General features: G+C 45.0%; 1 protein-coding gene across 1 annotated transcript; it reads right to left on the minus strand.

Moving 5' to 3' along the window:
* Positions 1-23: 23 nt before the first annotated feature.
* TBX6 (T-box transcription factor 6) lies at positions 24-14,988 on the minus strand. Its single transcript, XM_053264305.1, has 9 exons — positions 14,979-14,988; positions 12,022-12,054; positions 9,623-9,851; positions 8,132-8,399; positions 6,920-7,063; positions 3,566-3,636; positions 3,233-3,300; positions 2,221-2,413; positions 24-440 (listed from the first exon to the last, which is right to left on the minus strand). Exons 1-9 carry the CDS (start codon positions 14,986-14,988, stop codon positions 194-196), a joined length of 1,263 nt encoding a protein of 420 aa, XP_053120280.1. The 3' UTR covers positions 24-193.
* Between the last annotated feature and the right edge of the window lie 198 nt (positions 14,989-15,186).

A 15,186-nucleotide genomic window follows, 5' to 3' on the forward strand; every position in this document is an offset into this window, starting at 1 on the left:
TGGAGTAAGACAAATGTCCTGTGTGTGATGACCGTAAAAGAGATTTAATTATAAGATAATCAAAATACAAACAAGCTTGCCCTGCCTCTCCCAAAATAGGTAACAAAGGAAGGGGAAAGTACCATGATACCTTGAGAGCAGAAGAGGACAGAGCAGGGAGACAGGATCCCAGTTCCTATAAAAGGAACCTGAGTTACAGCATAGGTGGCTGGGAGCTGGGGTAGCCAGTGGGAGGCCCATAGACACGAGGGGGAGGTGGGTAGGGGGTGAAGCTGAATTTAAAAGGAGGAAAAGAGGCATCTGATGGTTCTGGCCCACCCAAGAAAGGAATAATATCAAGGCCATTCCAACTTGTTGGGAGCATTGCTCTGAAGTCAGATTGCTCAGGCGGTGACTTGGTAGTTGGGGAAGATGGAGGAGCGGCCATCTCTTGGCTTGGGCTGTGGAAGGAGAGATGGGAGAAATTAAACACTTTATTTATTCAATGTTTATAGCGCCCTTCCAAAAAGGCTCAGGCTCACTTTAAGCATAGATGGTCCTCTTAACTCTGCACCAGGAGCTAGATATTCCCGATACATCATTTGAGTCTGCACAATTGCACCTTTCCAAAGATAGCTCTGTTGCTCTGTCTAGATACTCCACTTGCTCTAGTTTTCTCTCACCCCTCCTCCCTACATAGTCATTCCCACTTGCTGCTTGTATGAAATCCCACATCCCTACCATTGCCGCCACCACCACACTCTTATCTACCCTTATGTTTCCTGCATTCCTCTAAACATAATTGCCAGATTCTGAAACTGTATGGCACTCTAGCCAGAGTAAACTATAGACAGGTAAATCTGACTCCTCTCTAGAACGGCTTTGACAAGAACCAGCTGCGGATATGCCAGGTATCCTTGCAAAGACTTTAGCATTGGCCTCAGGTGCATGGATAGGAAGCAAGCTGGTCACAGACTAAGCTAATATAGTTACTGGTGAGAAGAGATTTGGGAGGTGTTTAATACTCCATTACAAGGGTACTTTCAAACATGACTGAAGAGATGTTTGAGACTGATAAATGAGTGGGAAGTTACTGCAAATAATAACATAATGGATCACAGGCACTGGGCTGGCATGCAGATTTATTGACAACTAGTGGCTCCTCATAGTAACAGATAAAGCATGTGTAAGAAGCCAGGTGACAGCCACTTACTACAGGTTACTGAGTGATTTAGGGTTTGTCAGCATGGGTTCTGTACCCATGTTCTGTGACCCTGGCTTTACAGCTTGTTTTTTAAATGTCTATTCCAGTACTTTTGGATTTGCTACTAAGTGGAACATGTATGTTTATATATCCAAATTGCCCAAAAGGAAGAGGTCTGTTGGTGACATCACAGGTGCTAGCCAATAGGCAACCAGAAGAAAGAGGTCAGCATTGATCTTCAGACTATAAACAGAGGTGAATCTCCAGAGGTGCTGGAAAATAAACTGTCAAATTACTTTAATTTCATGTTTGGCATAATTCTTCACAAGAGGCAACGTAGCATACTTTGTCAGAGGCAACTAAAAATTAAAAATGTCCAGCTCATAAAAATTGATCACATTGTGTCATGTAGAAACATGTTTGCAAAAATGGCCATTGTTTGAATTGTAGTTCTAAAATTTTCTGGTTCTCTCACACTGGATTATATCCTAAGAAGAATGAATCCTGACCAAGTATCATTGAAATTAATGGGACTTAGTAACAACTAGCTTGCCTCATTAATTTCAACTTAATTGGCATAAAACCCCTAGTATGTTATGTTTGAAATGTATTGATTATGATGAGGTTGAGAGTGCTTCAAAGAACACTGTTTTAGTAAGCATCTTTTGAGGGTCCCTACCTTTTTCGTTAGCCAACTGGTAGTCTCTGCAGCCAGGTTTCCAACTTGTTGAAACCGACCATTTGGACACTTGCAGAAACACTTTTTCTGAGCTCAGTGCATAAGGTATAATACTTGTACCATACATGGTAAAGATTGTTTCAGTCTGGCTCAGCTGCTCTAAAGGTGTTGTCTGTCTTTGTCCTAGGGTTGGTTTCTTCAGGCACCAAAGAGAAGTTAGAACCTCCAAGGCAATCCAAATCTCCCAGGAAGACACAGATTTATTTTATGAAGATAGAAGGTTGTCAACAGCTGCAGAAGCTGGGTTACTGACTAGTGGAGAATGAGACCTTGACTGGCTGGGTGCTTCTGTGCTCACCTGTTATATGGCGAAGGTGCCCCTCGCAAACCATGGAAGGCTGCTGGGTGCTGCACGTATGCCTCAGCCCCACTGGGGTTGGCCCCTGCCGCAGGGTAAAAGGAGCAGGAAGGGTGTGGAAGTGCCGGTGGCGGCTGTTGCTGCAGAGGGGGCTCCTCTGTCAGGGTAGAGTCGCAGGGTCCTTTCTTGCTCTCTAGATGCAGGAAATGTGTGGGTAGTGGCGGGGGGCGGGGGAGAAGACAGAAGATGAACATTGGGAAAGGAAATAAAATTGGAACTATACGAAGCAGGCGTCTGTCTCCAGGAAGCAGACCCTCTTATAAATGTGGCATATCAGAGATTGGTCATCTGATGGTGTTACAATTCAACAGTTGCAAAAGAACAGGTACTCTGGATACAAATGTTATCTGAAATAAAGGGGCTGTAATGTTCTCAAGTAAGGACTCTCAAGCAAGCTTTTACCAGAACAGTGTGAGATAAGATTGAATTGCTGGAAAGAGGCATTTAATAGGAAATCATAACATTTGTAAGCTTATGAAACTGTGTTGGCAACAGTTTAATGGGTTGTAGCAGGTGTTCCCAACTGCAGATCCCCAGAAACTGTTGGGCTGTAACTCCCCATTATCATTTTGGACATTGTGATTGGAGATGATGGGAGGTTAGTCCAACAACTTCTGGGGACCCATGGTTGGGAACCAGGCGGCGGGGTATAGAATATGGAGAAGAGTCAGTGATGAGATTATGTGGACAGAGGGGAGAAGGAGAGCAAACCAGTGCGGTGAAGCAGGTGGAGCAAGTGGAAGGGGGAGAACTGAATACGTAAGGCTGTGAAAGCTACCTAGAATTGCTCACCTTGTGGTGAGCAAGTCCACAGTGTGTTCCCATAAGTAACCCTCAGTTTGCTTGTCTAGCTCTGGAGAGGAGGAATATACATCCCCTTTAGGGAAATTGAGGAATACAGAGATCGAAGAGATGATGAATGTAAGGGACCGAATAAGGGGTACCTACTTACCATTTTCTCCCATGTTGGCCTCGCATTCGTTTGCTTTCATCTTCCTCTTGATTCGGGCCTCACGTTCCCTGTATATTTAATGGGGACAATAATAAAGTTTGGGGATGGGGGAAAGAAAGTCTGGAGGCTCAGACTCTCTTCCACTTTCACGTGATTTTCTGGGCTGGTGAGCTATTAGTCTAGTGAGGCCAGCCCCACCTACTTGTGGCACACCGTCCCTTGCTAGTGGTGATTTATTTGGGCAGCCCTCTTGATGACGAGGGAGTCTTTGACACCAGCAAACACAGTAGCAACTCTAAGGGATCAGCATCTTCCCTCCTTGGCCTTGCTCACCGTTTGCTGTTCATGCCATTCTCCCGGAAGCCCTTGGCAAAAGGGTTGCTCTCAATCTTCATTTGGGTGATCTGAGGGGGGTAATGAAAAACAGGTGAGTGTTAGGGGCCAAATGTGTAGAAGATGCACTTGTCTATCAAAATAGGTTTTTGTTAGTGAGGGTTAGAATTTGTAGAGTATCTCGATCTTGCCTTCTCATGTTGTTCCCCACCCTTGCAAAAATATGTTATACAAATATGCAGAGAACACACATACACACCAGGTATATCAAAACATACAGTTTCCCATATGTTTTTCTTTAGATGTTCAGAAGTGCCAATATGTGTAAGATCACAGCAACTGCTTCTGTGTCTACAAAAAAACCCATCTTGCTATTCTTCTAGTCACAGGAAGAGTTGCAATCTCTAATTCTCAATCTTGGAGAAGGGATTCTCCAGTCCTGGGTCCCCAGACTACAGCTCCCATCATCCCTAGTAGCAAAGCCCAAAGGCAATGGGATTATGGGAGTTGTAGTTCAACATCTGGGAATCCAAGGCTGAGAAGAACTCCTGCTCTAATGTGTCTCTCAACACCACTTGTACAGCTAGATTGGTTGGTTGCTAGATTGGTTACACAGGTTCACCAGTTACAGTAATATCTGCATCAGTTCTTGAGGATTTGTCCTTCCAAATGAACGTATACAACACTTGTGAGTTGCGCCTTCAAGAGCAACTAAAATGAACTAGGCTATATGCATCCAAAGTAGTCCTTATGGGCCCTTTTGAAAAGACTATAATGGTTGAGATTAGTTAAAATGGTGAAGGAAGAGGTGTGAGGAGACACTGAGGGGTTATATAGGAGGTGGAAGGATATGAAGGGAGCATTTATAGGTTCCCTTCACTACTGGCACAGCAGGGCAATGATTTGACTAGCAAGCCAGACGTTGCCAGTTCGAATCCCTGGGCAGCAGTGATATAGGAAGATGCTGAAAGGCATCATCTCATACTGTGCAGGAGATGGCAATAGTAAACCCTTCCAGTTTTCTACCAAAGACAATCACAGGGCTCTGTGGTTGCCAGGAGTGGACACCGACTCGACGGCACACTTTTTCACTACTATAAAATAGTTCCTCTGTATCCTTCCACCCTGTACATTAATCCCTCAGATTCTCCTCATATTCTACTATTTTAGTCCATTGCCCCAGTTATACTACTTCAAAACCTGAACATAAGGAATTTGCTGGGGGGTTTTAATAGTTCAGTGGATGAAGGGGTTCTGAGAAGAACTGCTTAAGAGTGGGAATGAGGCATACAGTTCAGTAGGCAGCATATAAGAGCAGAGGAACCTCTGTGGATAAATGGCACAGATCTATTAAATGTGCACTTAAGGTTAAAAAGATAATATAAATAATAGCAACTACTCAAAATCAATTTATAAACTATAATCAATAAATAGTTTAGGGCACAAATGTGTGGAGGACGTGGTAAAATATGGAAACACATTCCCTGATAAGAGAACAGAGAAAAGCCTATGTCTGAGTAGTGGAGGAATATTTGGGTGAGAAGCATAAGGCAATATAAAAAAGATGGAAAAGCACACGGAAATGAGTTTTAAAGGGAAAGAGATGAGAAGGTCTGGTTGAGTAATGCATGAGGATGCAGAGAGAGGTATAAGAAAATATCACTTAACAGATGACTTGAGGGGTACAGGTGTGTGTGTGTGTGTGTGTGTGTCTGTGTAGGTGTAGATATATGTATATGTATGAGATTCTTCCCAGAGGCGGGAGAATATCATTAAACATGAGGTGCTGAGGCAGAGGAAGAAAAATGAGGCAAGGCAGTTTGTTCAAGGTGTAGTGGGATAAATACATGGGGCCCATATGGATTTTTGGGCTGTATGGGAGGGGCAGGAGAAAAGCTGCTCTACATGGATGCTTCAGTTATAGGAAAGGTTGGTTTGAAGTAGGGGATGGAAGGTTTACTTTATAGGAAGGTGTGTGTGTGTGGCGGGGGCAGGGGTTGACTCTTAATGGTGTGTGGTTCCTTAAGAGATGATGTGCAGCACAATCCTGTACATATTTTATTCAGAAATAAGTCCCATTGAGTTCATTGAGGCTTTTTGCCCTTTAAGTGTGCATAAGATTGCAGACTTCATGGGATATTTGTCTAATTTCAGAGATGTAGAACAAAATGGGGACCGAAGCTTCACCGAGCAGCACTTATTCCCTAAAATAACAAGTGTTAGTCACCTGAAGTGGCACAGCGGGGAAATGCTTGACTAACAAGCAGAACTGCTTGCCGGTTTGAAACACCTATATCGGGCAGCAGCGATATAAGAAGATGCTGAAAGGCATCATCTCATATTGCGCGGGGGGAGGCAATGGTAAACCACTCCTGTATTCTGCCAAAGAAACCACAGGACTCTATGGGCACCAGGAGTTGAAATCGACTTGATGGCACACTTTGCCTTTAGAGCTCGAGGGCTATTGCTTTATTCTGGAGAACTGTTAAGCTAACTGATGTTATTTTTAAAAGGGTGATGTTTAGTTTATTGTGACTTTATTATTACACCTTTGCAGTGTGAAACGAACTTTGTACTGTGACTGCTTGAACATTCTCTTCTCTAATCCGAGATGGGGTGTTCTTAGGGCAGGGCAAGCAGGCCGACCGCCCCCAGCCCTGCTCTTCTAACCCCCATGAAAATTAACTGGAATGGGCTGATTTGCCCCAGGCCCTGCTATGGCTCTCTAAGGACAGCCCTGTGGGGGTGCTATCTGTAACTCAGTGTTGGCCTTGGGAAAAACAGATGGACAATCCATTTCTGGGTTAAACGGGTGGCACTTTGGCTCAAATGGAGGCCTAGCACTATGTGGCAGTAGAATCCTCAAGTGGGTAGACTGTACCACTTCAGGACATTTGGGGGTGGGGTGTGTGTGCCATTTTGAATTCTCCTTTATGAAATATAAAATCCCTGCTGGTAAAAATGGGGTGGGGAAGAAGCAGCACCTTAGGGAGAGAGAATCTAGCCCAGCCTCCCCCTCGTTATGTTGGTGTTCAAGGTGTTTTGTCAATTGGAGAAGCATTCAAAATGCAATTTCCCCCTCCTGCCATCTGAAGTGGAACAGTCCATTCTTCCACTTTAGGATCCTGTCACCTCGCCCCGTGGTCTGCAGAACAGGCTCCTGGTGCTGGGCCACACTGCCGTCGCCGCCTCCTTTACCCCAAATGGTGGTGTTTACTCTGGAGTATATTACTGCTTCAACACTTTCCAGTGCGTCTCTAGGAAGGTGGGTGGTGCGGGCCTTCTCTGGGACTAGGAGGGGGAAAACAGGACTTTTGAATAGATATTAAATTATGATGACCGCCTTACTCTCACCTGTGGATTCTGGTAGGCCGTGACGGTCAGAAACTGGGTCTCAGGAAAAGTGAAAGAAGCACAGCCGCCCCCTGCACCACGGCGCCCTCCAGCACCAACCACATGTACTCTCGGCTGGTAGCGGTGCATAGAGTGAACAATTAGCTGGAGGAGGACACACAAAACAGAGGTGAGTCGTATATCTGTTTCTTGTTCATACCGTTTCTCATGCCAGGTCTCAGTTTTACCCACCTCCCAAACTGATCTTTTAACTCTCAGCTGAGTCGTGTGTGTGTGTGTGTGTGTGTACGCAAGCATTCTGTGGTTCTGTGCAAATGAAGATGTTGATATTCAGTTCAGAATCTGCTGACTTGTGTATCCAAGTTTTTGTTGTGTTAAAAAGTGTAGGCTTCTAGTTCTTAAAGTTGGTTACAAAACCCGGTTTGAATGCCTGGTACAATCTCACGGGCCAAGTAATTCCAGTAACCAGAATGTGGGCTTTCAGTGACCTGCATATGCCTTGCACCTCATGAATGGCAGAAGCAAAATAAATTATACATAATAAATCAATTTGTGTAAATGTATTTAGTGTGCATAATTTGTACAAAATTAAGAATTTTTTGGTTCTTGACATAAAACTCTTGTTACTCTGGAGGAATGATCGTTTTACTACTACTACTATTTATATAACACTTTTTAACAAACCTTCTTAAAGCGGTTTAAATAGAGTAAATAATAACTAATAATATAGTTCCCTATCCCAAGAGGGTTCACAGTTTAAACAGAAAAGTGCTGAGTAGGCAAAACCTGGATATAGCTCCATCCTCACTGTCCCTCATAGTTCTTGGCTTAAATAAGTTTCTCATACATTTGTCAAAACCTTCATATAATGCTCTCTACTTGGGTTTCAAAGCTTTCCTTATATCTGTCATTCCCCCCCCCCCCACTTATTGTACGTAACATATTAATCTGTCTTGTAAGGAATCAGATAATTGGTTCATAGCTCACTACTGTCTACTCTTGACTGGCAGCGGCTCTTCAGGGTCTAAAGTTGTTTTTCTTATCGCTTGCTACCTGATTCTTTATCTAGAGATGATAGGGATTGAACCTGGGACCCTCTGCCTGCAAAGTATGTACTCGGCTACAGAACTATGGCCTCCCTCCTGTCTAACTCTTATGTGGCTCTAATATCCTCATTGCCAAACAGCCCTCCTCTTCTCTCCTCCACCATACATGTCCGTGGGGGTCCAATGTGTTGTTGGTCAGCTTGAGCCGATGAAAGGATACAGGCTGGCGCATCCAGTGGGCCCCCGATGCAGGTGAGTCAGGATGGATGTAGACCCGGTCTGGTGGGGGCAGTTCAGCCTTGCCACTGGCCTCCCACCGCTTGCCATGCCACTTGTAACGGGAGCTGCCGACCGGGACAACATCTACTAGCAGCAGGTACTTGGCCTCAGGGTCCAGTCCTGTTATTGAAACTTTGAGCTGTGGAAACATCCGCCTGGGAAATCAAAAGCGTGAGTCAGAAGATACTCATTGAGGGGAGGCAAAATGAAGGGGAGGAGTTGAGTTTTCCTCTCTCTGATATCCGACTAAAGTTGTTGGTTTTTAAACTTTTGGGGCAAACAATTTTAGAATAAAACTGAACAATGAGTGAACTGAATGAGCATGGCATTCATGATCAGGGAAAAGAGATAAGGATTGCCTGTTTATGGTAAGATTTTCCATCTGCCCCTTAGAACTGAACAATTTTCTACCCTGGACTGTTTGGAGCAGTGAAAGAATATTAGGATTTTCTGTATTGCATATATGTGTAAGATATTCTATGGGAAGTCGGAAGCATGCAAATGCCCCCATTGACCTAAGCGTGGAAGGGAACTCTTCCCTGATTTCTCAGTGTGTTGATTTCTTGGATCCCACCCCCTTAATTCGTGTTCTGAAAGGAGCCAAAGATTGAAAAGGGTTGGTGTTTTCATTCTCCCTGACACCCCCTCCTGTACTTCCTGGGAGCAAGCAGATTGCTCATTCCTCCCCGTCTCTCCGTTTAAACTAGTACCGTCAGTACGCTAACTAACTCAATCAGGAAGTTGGAAAGAAACACCCACCCCAGTGCTGGATCCGACCAAAGGCCCATCTAATCCAAACCCAGTTGCCAACATTTGCTAGCCAGATGTTTCCAGGAAGCCCACCAGGAGGACATTACCATAATAGCCTCCTCACACCCACTTTTTGTCTCCCAGCAACTGGTATTCAGTGGCTTACTACTTCTGAACCTGGAGGTTCCATGGAGCTAGCTATTAGGCCAATGCCTATTCTCCGTGGATTTATCAAACCAGTTTAAAAGGTCCTCCAGGCTAATGGCCATCACCACCTTGGGACAGTGAATTCCAGAATGCACAGGTATGCATCATGGGAAGATGCCCTTTGTTTTGTCTGGCAATAGAGTTAGGTAAATCACTGTAATTAAGGTAATTCTGAGAATTAGTGTAAAAATATACATAAACCTAGATCTTTGTTAAATGTTTCTGGGATAATGCTTTAATTTATAAAAAGGGATGGAGTGGGGGAGAACAGACATACTGCCTCAGAGGTTTGGGGGTGGAAAGCAGTCTAAAGGATTTTAGAAGCATGATCTTTACATGTTCCAGGGCTGATGCCTGGTACTGGGAAAGGATTCTGGGACTCACCCCGGAGCAGGGTAGGCTCTTTTCACTGGTTTCTCACCTGCCTGCCTTTGTGATGATCATCTCTGTGCCGATGCTACTGAAACGTTTCCAAAGCTCACCGTTCTCCAGGCTCATCCGTACTCCAGGGGGCAGGCGTGCAGTTGGTGAGGGGCCTGGTGGCAGAGTCTGGCCAGAGCCATAAGGGAGGCCAGGAGCTGGGGGCAGGAGACGCCCTGGGGGTTCTAAACCAGGGAAGAAGCTATCCAACTTGGGGGCAGCATCGAGATCTAGAGGCAGGGAAGAGAACAAGTCAGGGAAGAGGGCTGATGGAATTGAGGGGGTATTGGCTGAGCTGAATATGTGTGTATATATTCAGGAGGGGGCTGCAAGCAAGACGAAGGGGCCTTGTCCAGGAATTTGTCACCCTCCTGCTGGCTTCCGCCTGTTTCTCCCCCCCCCGCCAACCCTCTCCCCCTGACCAGTTGGTCTCTGGCGCTAAAAGTCCAGCTGACTTGGACAGGGGAAACAAGCAACTGTGTTAAATTATTTTAAGGTTTTCATTTTTAATCTGTTTTATGTTGCTGTAAACTGCCCAGGGATGGAAGGTTTGGGGCAGGCTACAAATTTGAAAAACAAACAACAGAGTGTCTGTGAATTTGGCTTCCCCTCTGCTGTCCCAGCCCTGGCCTCCCCCTGGCCTGTCAGTTTCAACTAGCAGCCACTTTCCCTCCTCTGGGTGTCACTGAGTTATAGCCGTGTCTGTATTTTGGTGTGGCCCTCAGATTCTGCCCACTGCCAGCCCTCCTCTTCCTCTTTCAAATTAAAAACCACTCTTCTCCCAGAGCATAAAGCAGGCCTGGCTTCTGGCCCCTGCTGTCCTCTTGGAGAATCCAGAAGTCCTGACCAGTCCCTTTCTGCTCAAACCTATTTCTTTCCTGGCAAATCCATGAGTCCTCCTGGCTCACATTCATAGCCCCACTTCTTGTAATCCATTAGGCACCAGTTGTCTTCAGAAGAACCCAGAAGTCCTGGCTTGCAGCAGCTTCTGCTTCATAATCCATTAGAACCACATGTAACTGGAATCAGCACATATTATTCCCCAGTCAACCCTTGTCTCTATTTTTCCTCTCCTTCATCTGTTGTCTCCCCTATGTTGATAGATTGTAAACACCACCCATTGAGGCAGAAACCTGCCTCCTTATTCTTTGCAAGGCCAAAGCATCATGTTCTCTGATGGCACTATGTCATAACAGTCATTCTAGAGACACCCAGGAGTAGCAGCCTTAAATCTTCTCTGTTGCCTCTGTGTAACAGTCTTACCTCTATCCTCTTGCTCCAACATTGATCACATTCCTGTCCCACATTCCTCCAAGGAGCTCAGGACACATGATGTCCCCCCACCTCTATTTATCCTTTGCAACAAATCTGTGAGGTAGGTCAGGCTAGACTGAGGATTAGCAACTGGCCCGAGGTCACCAGTGAGCTTCATGGCTGAGTGCAGATTTGAACCTGGGTCCTCCTTGTCCTAGAGCCCAGTTGCTTGTGAAACCCCATGCCCAGCATCTCTGGCTCTCAGTCTTCCTTCCACTCACCCCTTGTTTGCTTGTTTCCGTTCCCTCCCATTCTCCCACCCACCACATCCCCATTTCTCACCTGGATATCTGAAGGCTTCATATTGGGATGCCTGAGTCTGGGAATACCCAGCACCAGGAGGAGGGGGAGGCCGCAGAGGATAGGAGCCCCCATACTGCGAGAACATTTCTGAGGGGTGATACATGGGATGCTGAAGGAGGGAGCCTGGGAGCCTGCCAGGACTTCTCTGGGCAGGGGATGGGGGTCTAGTGGGGGGCTAGAACAGGTGAGGTTGGGAGCCAGAGCTCCTGCCTTCAGTGGGGAGGGAGGGTAGAGGGAAGGCTAGGTGCAGGTAGCAGGGCTTCTGGGGAGCGTGGATGGTGTGTTGGAGTAGGAGCTGCAGGGGAGGGGAGGCTTCTTGGGTCAGAGCAGAGTTGAGGGTCTGGGAGCCAGGTCTTCTTGGTTCTGTCTTCTAAGGCAAATCTGGGATGTGTCCACCTCCAGGTCCTTCTCTCTCCCTGAGGAGCCCCTGGCTGGAGTTGCATTTATGATTCTGTTAAGGCTCTTTGAAGTAAGACCCCAAATGGCAGATTCACACCTCGAAGGGGGAGGGATTTGGGGGCTGAAGGCAGGAGCACTGGAGGAGAGAAGTAACAGGGACTTATATCCCAGGATGTCCCATCCTTAAACACCTTCCAGCTATTTCTATCAGTATCCCTCTATTTTATCCCACTCCCGGCTTCCCTGCGACTTCAGCTCTACTGCCCTGCACTCCCTCACACATGAAGTCATCTGCAGATTCATACTAACCCCCCTGCCCAGCACGATCCTCTCCAAACTCCTTGCCAACTCTTCTGATGCCCCAGCCCCAACCAAAGCACTCACCCACAGTCCCCACATTCAGTTCCCCCACTCCCTCTCAGACTTCATTAAGAGTCTCGGCTGAGTCCCTTGTTGTGCCCACCACTTGAATCCTCCTAATTGCCTAATTAACACCCTGACTCCAAAGTTTCCTGATTGATCCTGACCTATGGGATCCTTGGTTTACAAGTGGGTGTGGGGGGAGGTGCCATGGTCATTTGTCATCCAGATGTTTTCACAGCTGGGCAAGACAGCTGCATGAGACTGCCAGATCATGGGAGTGGAGAGTGAGGTCTCGCAAGTTAGAGCCAGCTTTGGGAGCCAGGATGCTTGAGGTCTCTGGAGTCTCATCATATCACAGTTGTTTGGTTTGCCATGATTCTAACTGGTCATCGCAACTATTTCTGGAAGGTGTGCATGATCAGATGCTATTGTAGCTTATTTGGGACAGAGGAGTAACTGGGTATTCTGCCTGGGAATGTGTTAACACTGATAGTAAGGGTCCGTGCCCCTTGATTATATAAAGTCATGATTAAATACCATTGAAATCAGTGAGACGAGATAGTCATGACTAATTTAAGTCCCATTAATTGTTTAAACACAGTGGGCAGCATCCAGACTAAGTTAGTCATGACTACATCCTGTTAAGATTAATCTGTGTAAACTTTATTTATTACATGTTTATCTTACTGTTCATCCAAGGAGTTCAGGGCAGTGGGCATGGTTTTCCTTCCACCTTGCATTTTAATCTTGCAACAACCCTGTGAGGTTGGTTAGAGAACTAGCATGCTGCAAGGATCAGAGATCTGGGTTCAAGTCAGCCACAAAACACATTGGGTGACCTTGGGCTAGTCACTCAGCTTAACCCTACCTCACAGGGTTGCTGTGAAGAAAAAATAGGGGTGGGAAGAAACTCCTCTGAGTTTCTCAGAGGAGGAGTGGGATGTAAATGCAATGAAAATAAAAGAAATGGACTCAGCCAAGGTTACCCAGTGAGCTTCTGAATACATGGGTAGGTCTCCCAAGTCCTAAGCTGAAACTAACTGCTTTAAGCTCTGTTGGTTCTCCTATTATTCTCCAATAGGTGAATCCTGCAACCTGAACAAACCTGCACGTACTTGTAATTTATTCTGCTTTTGCTAGTTATGAGAAAGAGCCATGCAAAGCACTGAAGCGCCAACCTGAGCAGTGGACATCCTTTTGCTCTGTCCCAGGTTTCTGAGTTTTCATTAGGAATTGCCTACAATTTCTTCATGGTGCTAAGGACTAGCAACTTGATTTCTTAAAGCACAAAAGCTTGGCTTCTCAGCGTGTTGAAAATTCTGCAGCCTTACCAATTTATCCACTTGTGTGATGCAACCCTGACAACCAGATTATTACCAACAGTTGTAATCTTAGTATTGTGAGTCATGTGGAATTACAACTCCCTTCAGATTTCTTTATGTGGCATTTCCTTGTGGTAGTGTCGACTAGTTATGTGGTGCTGTAGTTGTGTTCACCCCTTAGTTAGATTTGTGCTCAGTTCTTAAATGTATTTCTAGCTGCTGCTTCTTGCTCATCTTGCAAAAGATTAGCCATAATGTTGTGCCCTCAAACCCAGAAGGCAATGTGGTATTAGATTAGATTTTATTTATTTACTCATAGGTGAGGCCTGTTGCTGAACAGGCAAAGTCATTTTGTGCAGATAGCAATAGCAATAGCAATAGCACTTACATTTATATACTCATAGGTGAGGCCTGTTGCTGAACAGGCAAAGTCATTTTGTGCAGATAGCAATAGCAATAGCAATAGCACTTACATTTATATACTCATAGGTGAGGCCTGTTGCTGAACAGGCAAAGTCATTTTGTGCAGATAGCAATAGCAATAGCACTTACATTTATATACTGCTTTATAGCCGGAACTCTCTAAGCAGTTTACAATGATTTAGCATATTGCCCCCAACATTCTGGGTACTCATTTTACCGACCTCAGAAGGATGGAAGGCTGAGTCAACCTTGAGCCCCTGGTCAGGATCGAACTTGTAACCTTCTGGTTATAGGGCGGCAGTTTTACCACTGCGCCACCAGGGGCTCAGATTACACTTATAGGAAAATTCAAGTTAAATATATGTAATCAAATTCTTTTTATTAATGTGCTTGCAAAAGGGAAGTAAAAGACAGTTTTAAATTTGTAGGATTTCAGAAATTAATCATTTTATTGAAAAATTGCTATATATGGTAAATTTAAATCAGTAAATTTGAATCCAAGAGAGATCTGTTTTTCTTGTGCATGATATTGTTTTGGAATTGATCTGATTAAAAAACAGCTGAGAACAAAATATGACTATGTTCAGGATTTCGTCTAAAAAATACAAAAGAAAAAATCTAAATCTCTTCCCCAAGCATATTCAAGTGCAAGAAGTAGTTCATTCAGCTAATTTCAGTGGCAGGATTTTCATGCAAATGCAGTACCTGTAGGTCATCAGGAAGTATGACATTATTTTGCACAAATTCTTTAAAATATATAATAATGTTTTTATATTTATATCCTGCTCTTCATCCAAGGAGCCCAGAGCAGTGTATATGGTTATGTTTATCCTCGCCACAGTGCTGTGAGGCAGGTTAGGCTGAGAGGTAAGTGATTGTTCCAGAGTCACCTAGTGAATTCCATGGCAAGATGGAGATTCACATCTTCCTGATCCTAGTCCAACTCTAACCATTACATCATGCTGCTAAGATGAAGATTAAATGAAGGCAAGAGGAAGAGAATGGCATTCTGGAATGACTAATGGTTTCTGTGGAAAGGAAATGTGGTCTAGAACTACTAGCCAGTACTTCTGGGTTCTAGTGGAGCAAGATTTGAAAATCCCTTCCTTCAATGTTTTCCCATCCTTGCCTAAGGCACAGGTTCAGGTGATCTTCCATATGGAATCAGCAGTTTGTTGAGGTACAAGCAATGATGGCAAACACCTCCTCAGATAAGTAGTTTGCCCCCCTCACCTGCCCCCATTTCTGTTTCAGAAATCTAATATGTGGGACACAGCTCACCCACCCATAAAGGTGTTTTGTCCCTTCTGTGCCCGCCTGCCCCAGTTTTATTTTCTGGTGCTGCTACTGGATATAAGTGATACCAAGTGGACAACAGTGGATTTGAGCCATTCACAATAGGATTGGGTATGGGTTTTTTCTTTTTCTTACAAACTTTGCA

The sequence above is a fragment of the Hemicordylus capensis genome, chromosome 6 (assembly GCF_027244095.1).
Source record: "Hemicordylus capensis ecotype Gifberg chromosome 6, rHemCap1.1.pri, whole genome shotgun sequence".
Taxonomy (NCBI): Eukaryota; Metazoa; Chordata; class Lepidosauria; order Squamata; family Cordylidae; genus Hemicordylus; species Hemicordylus capensis.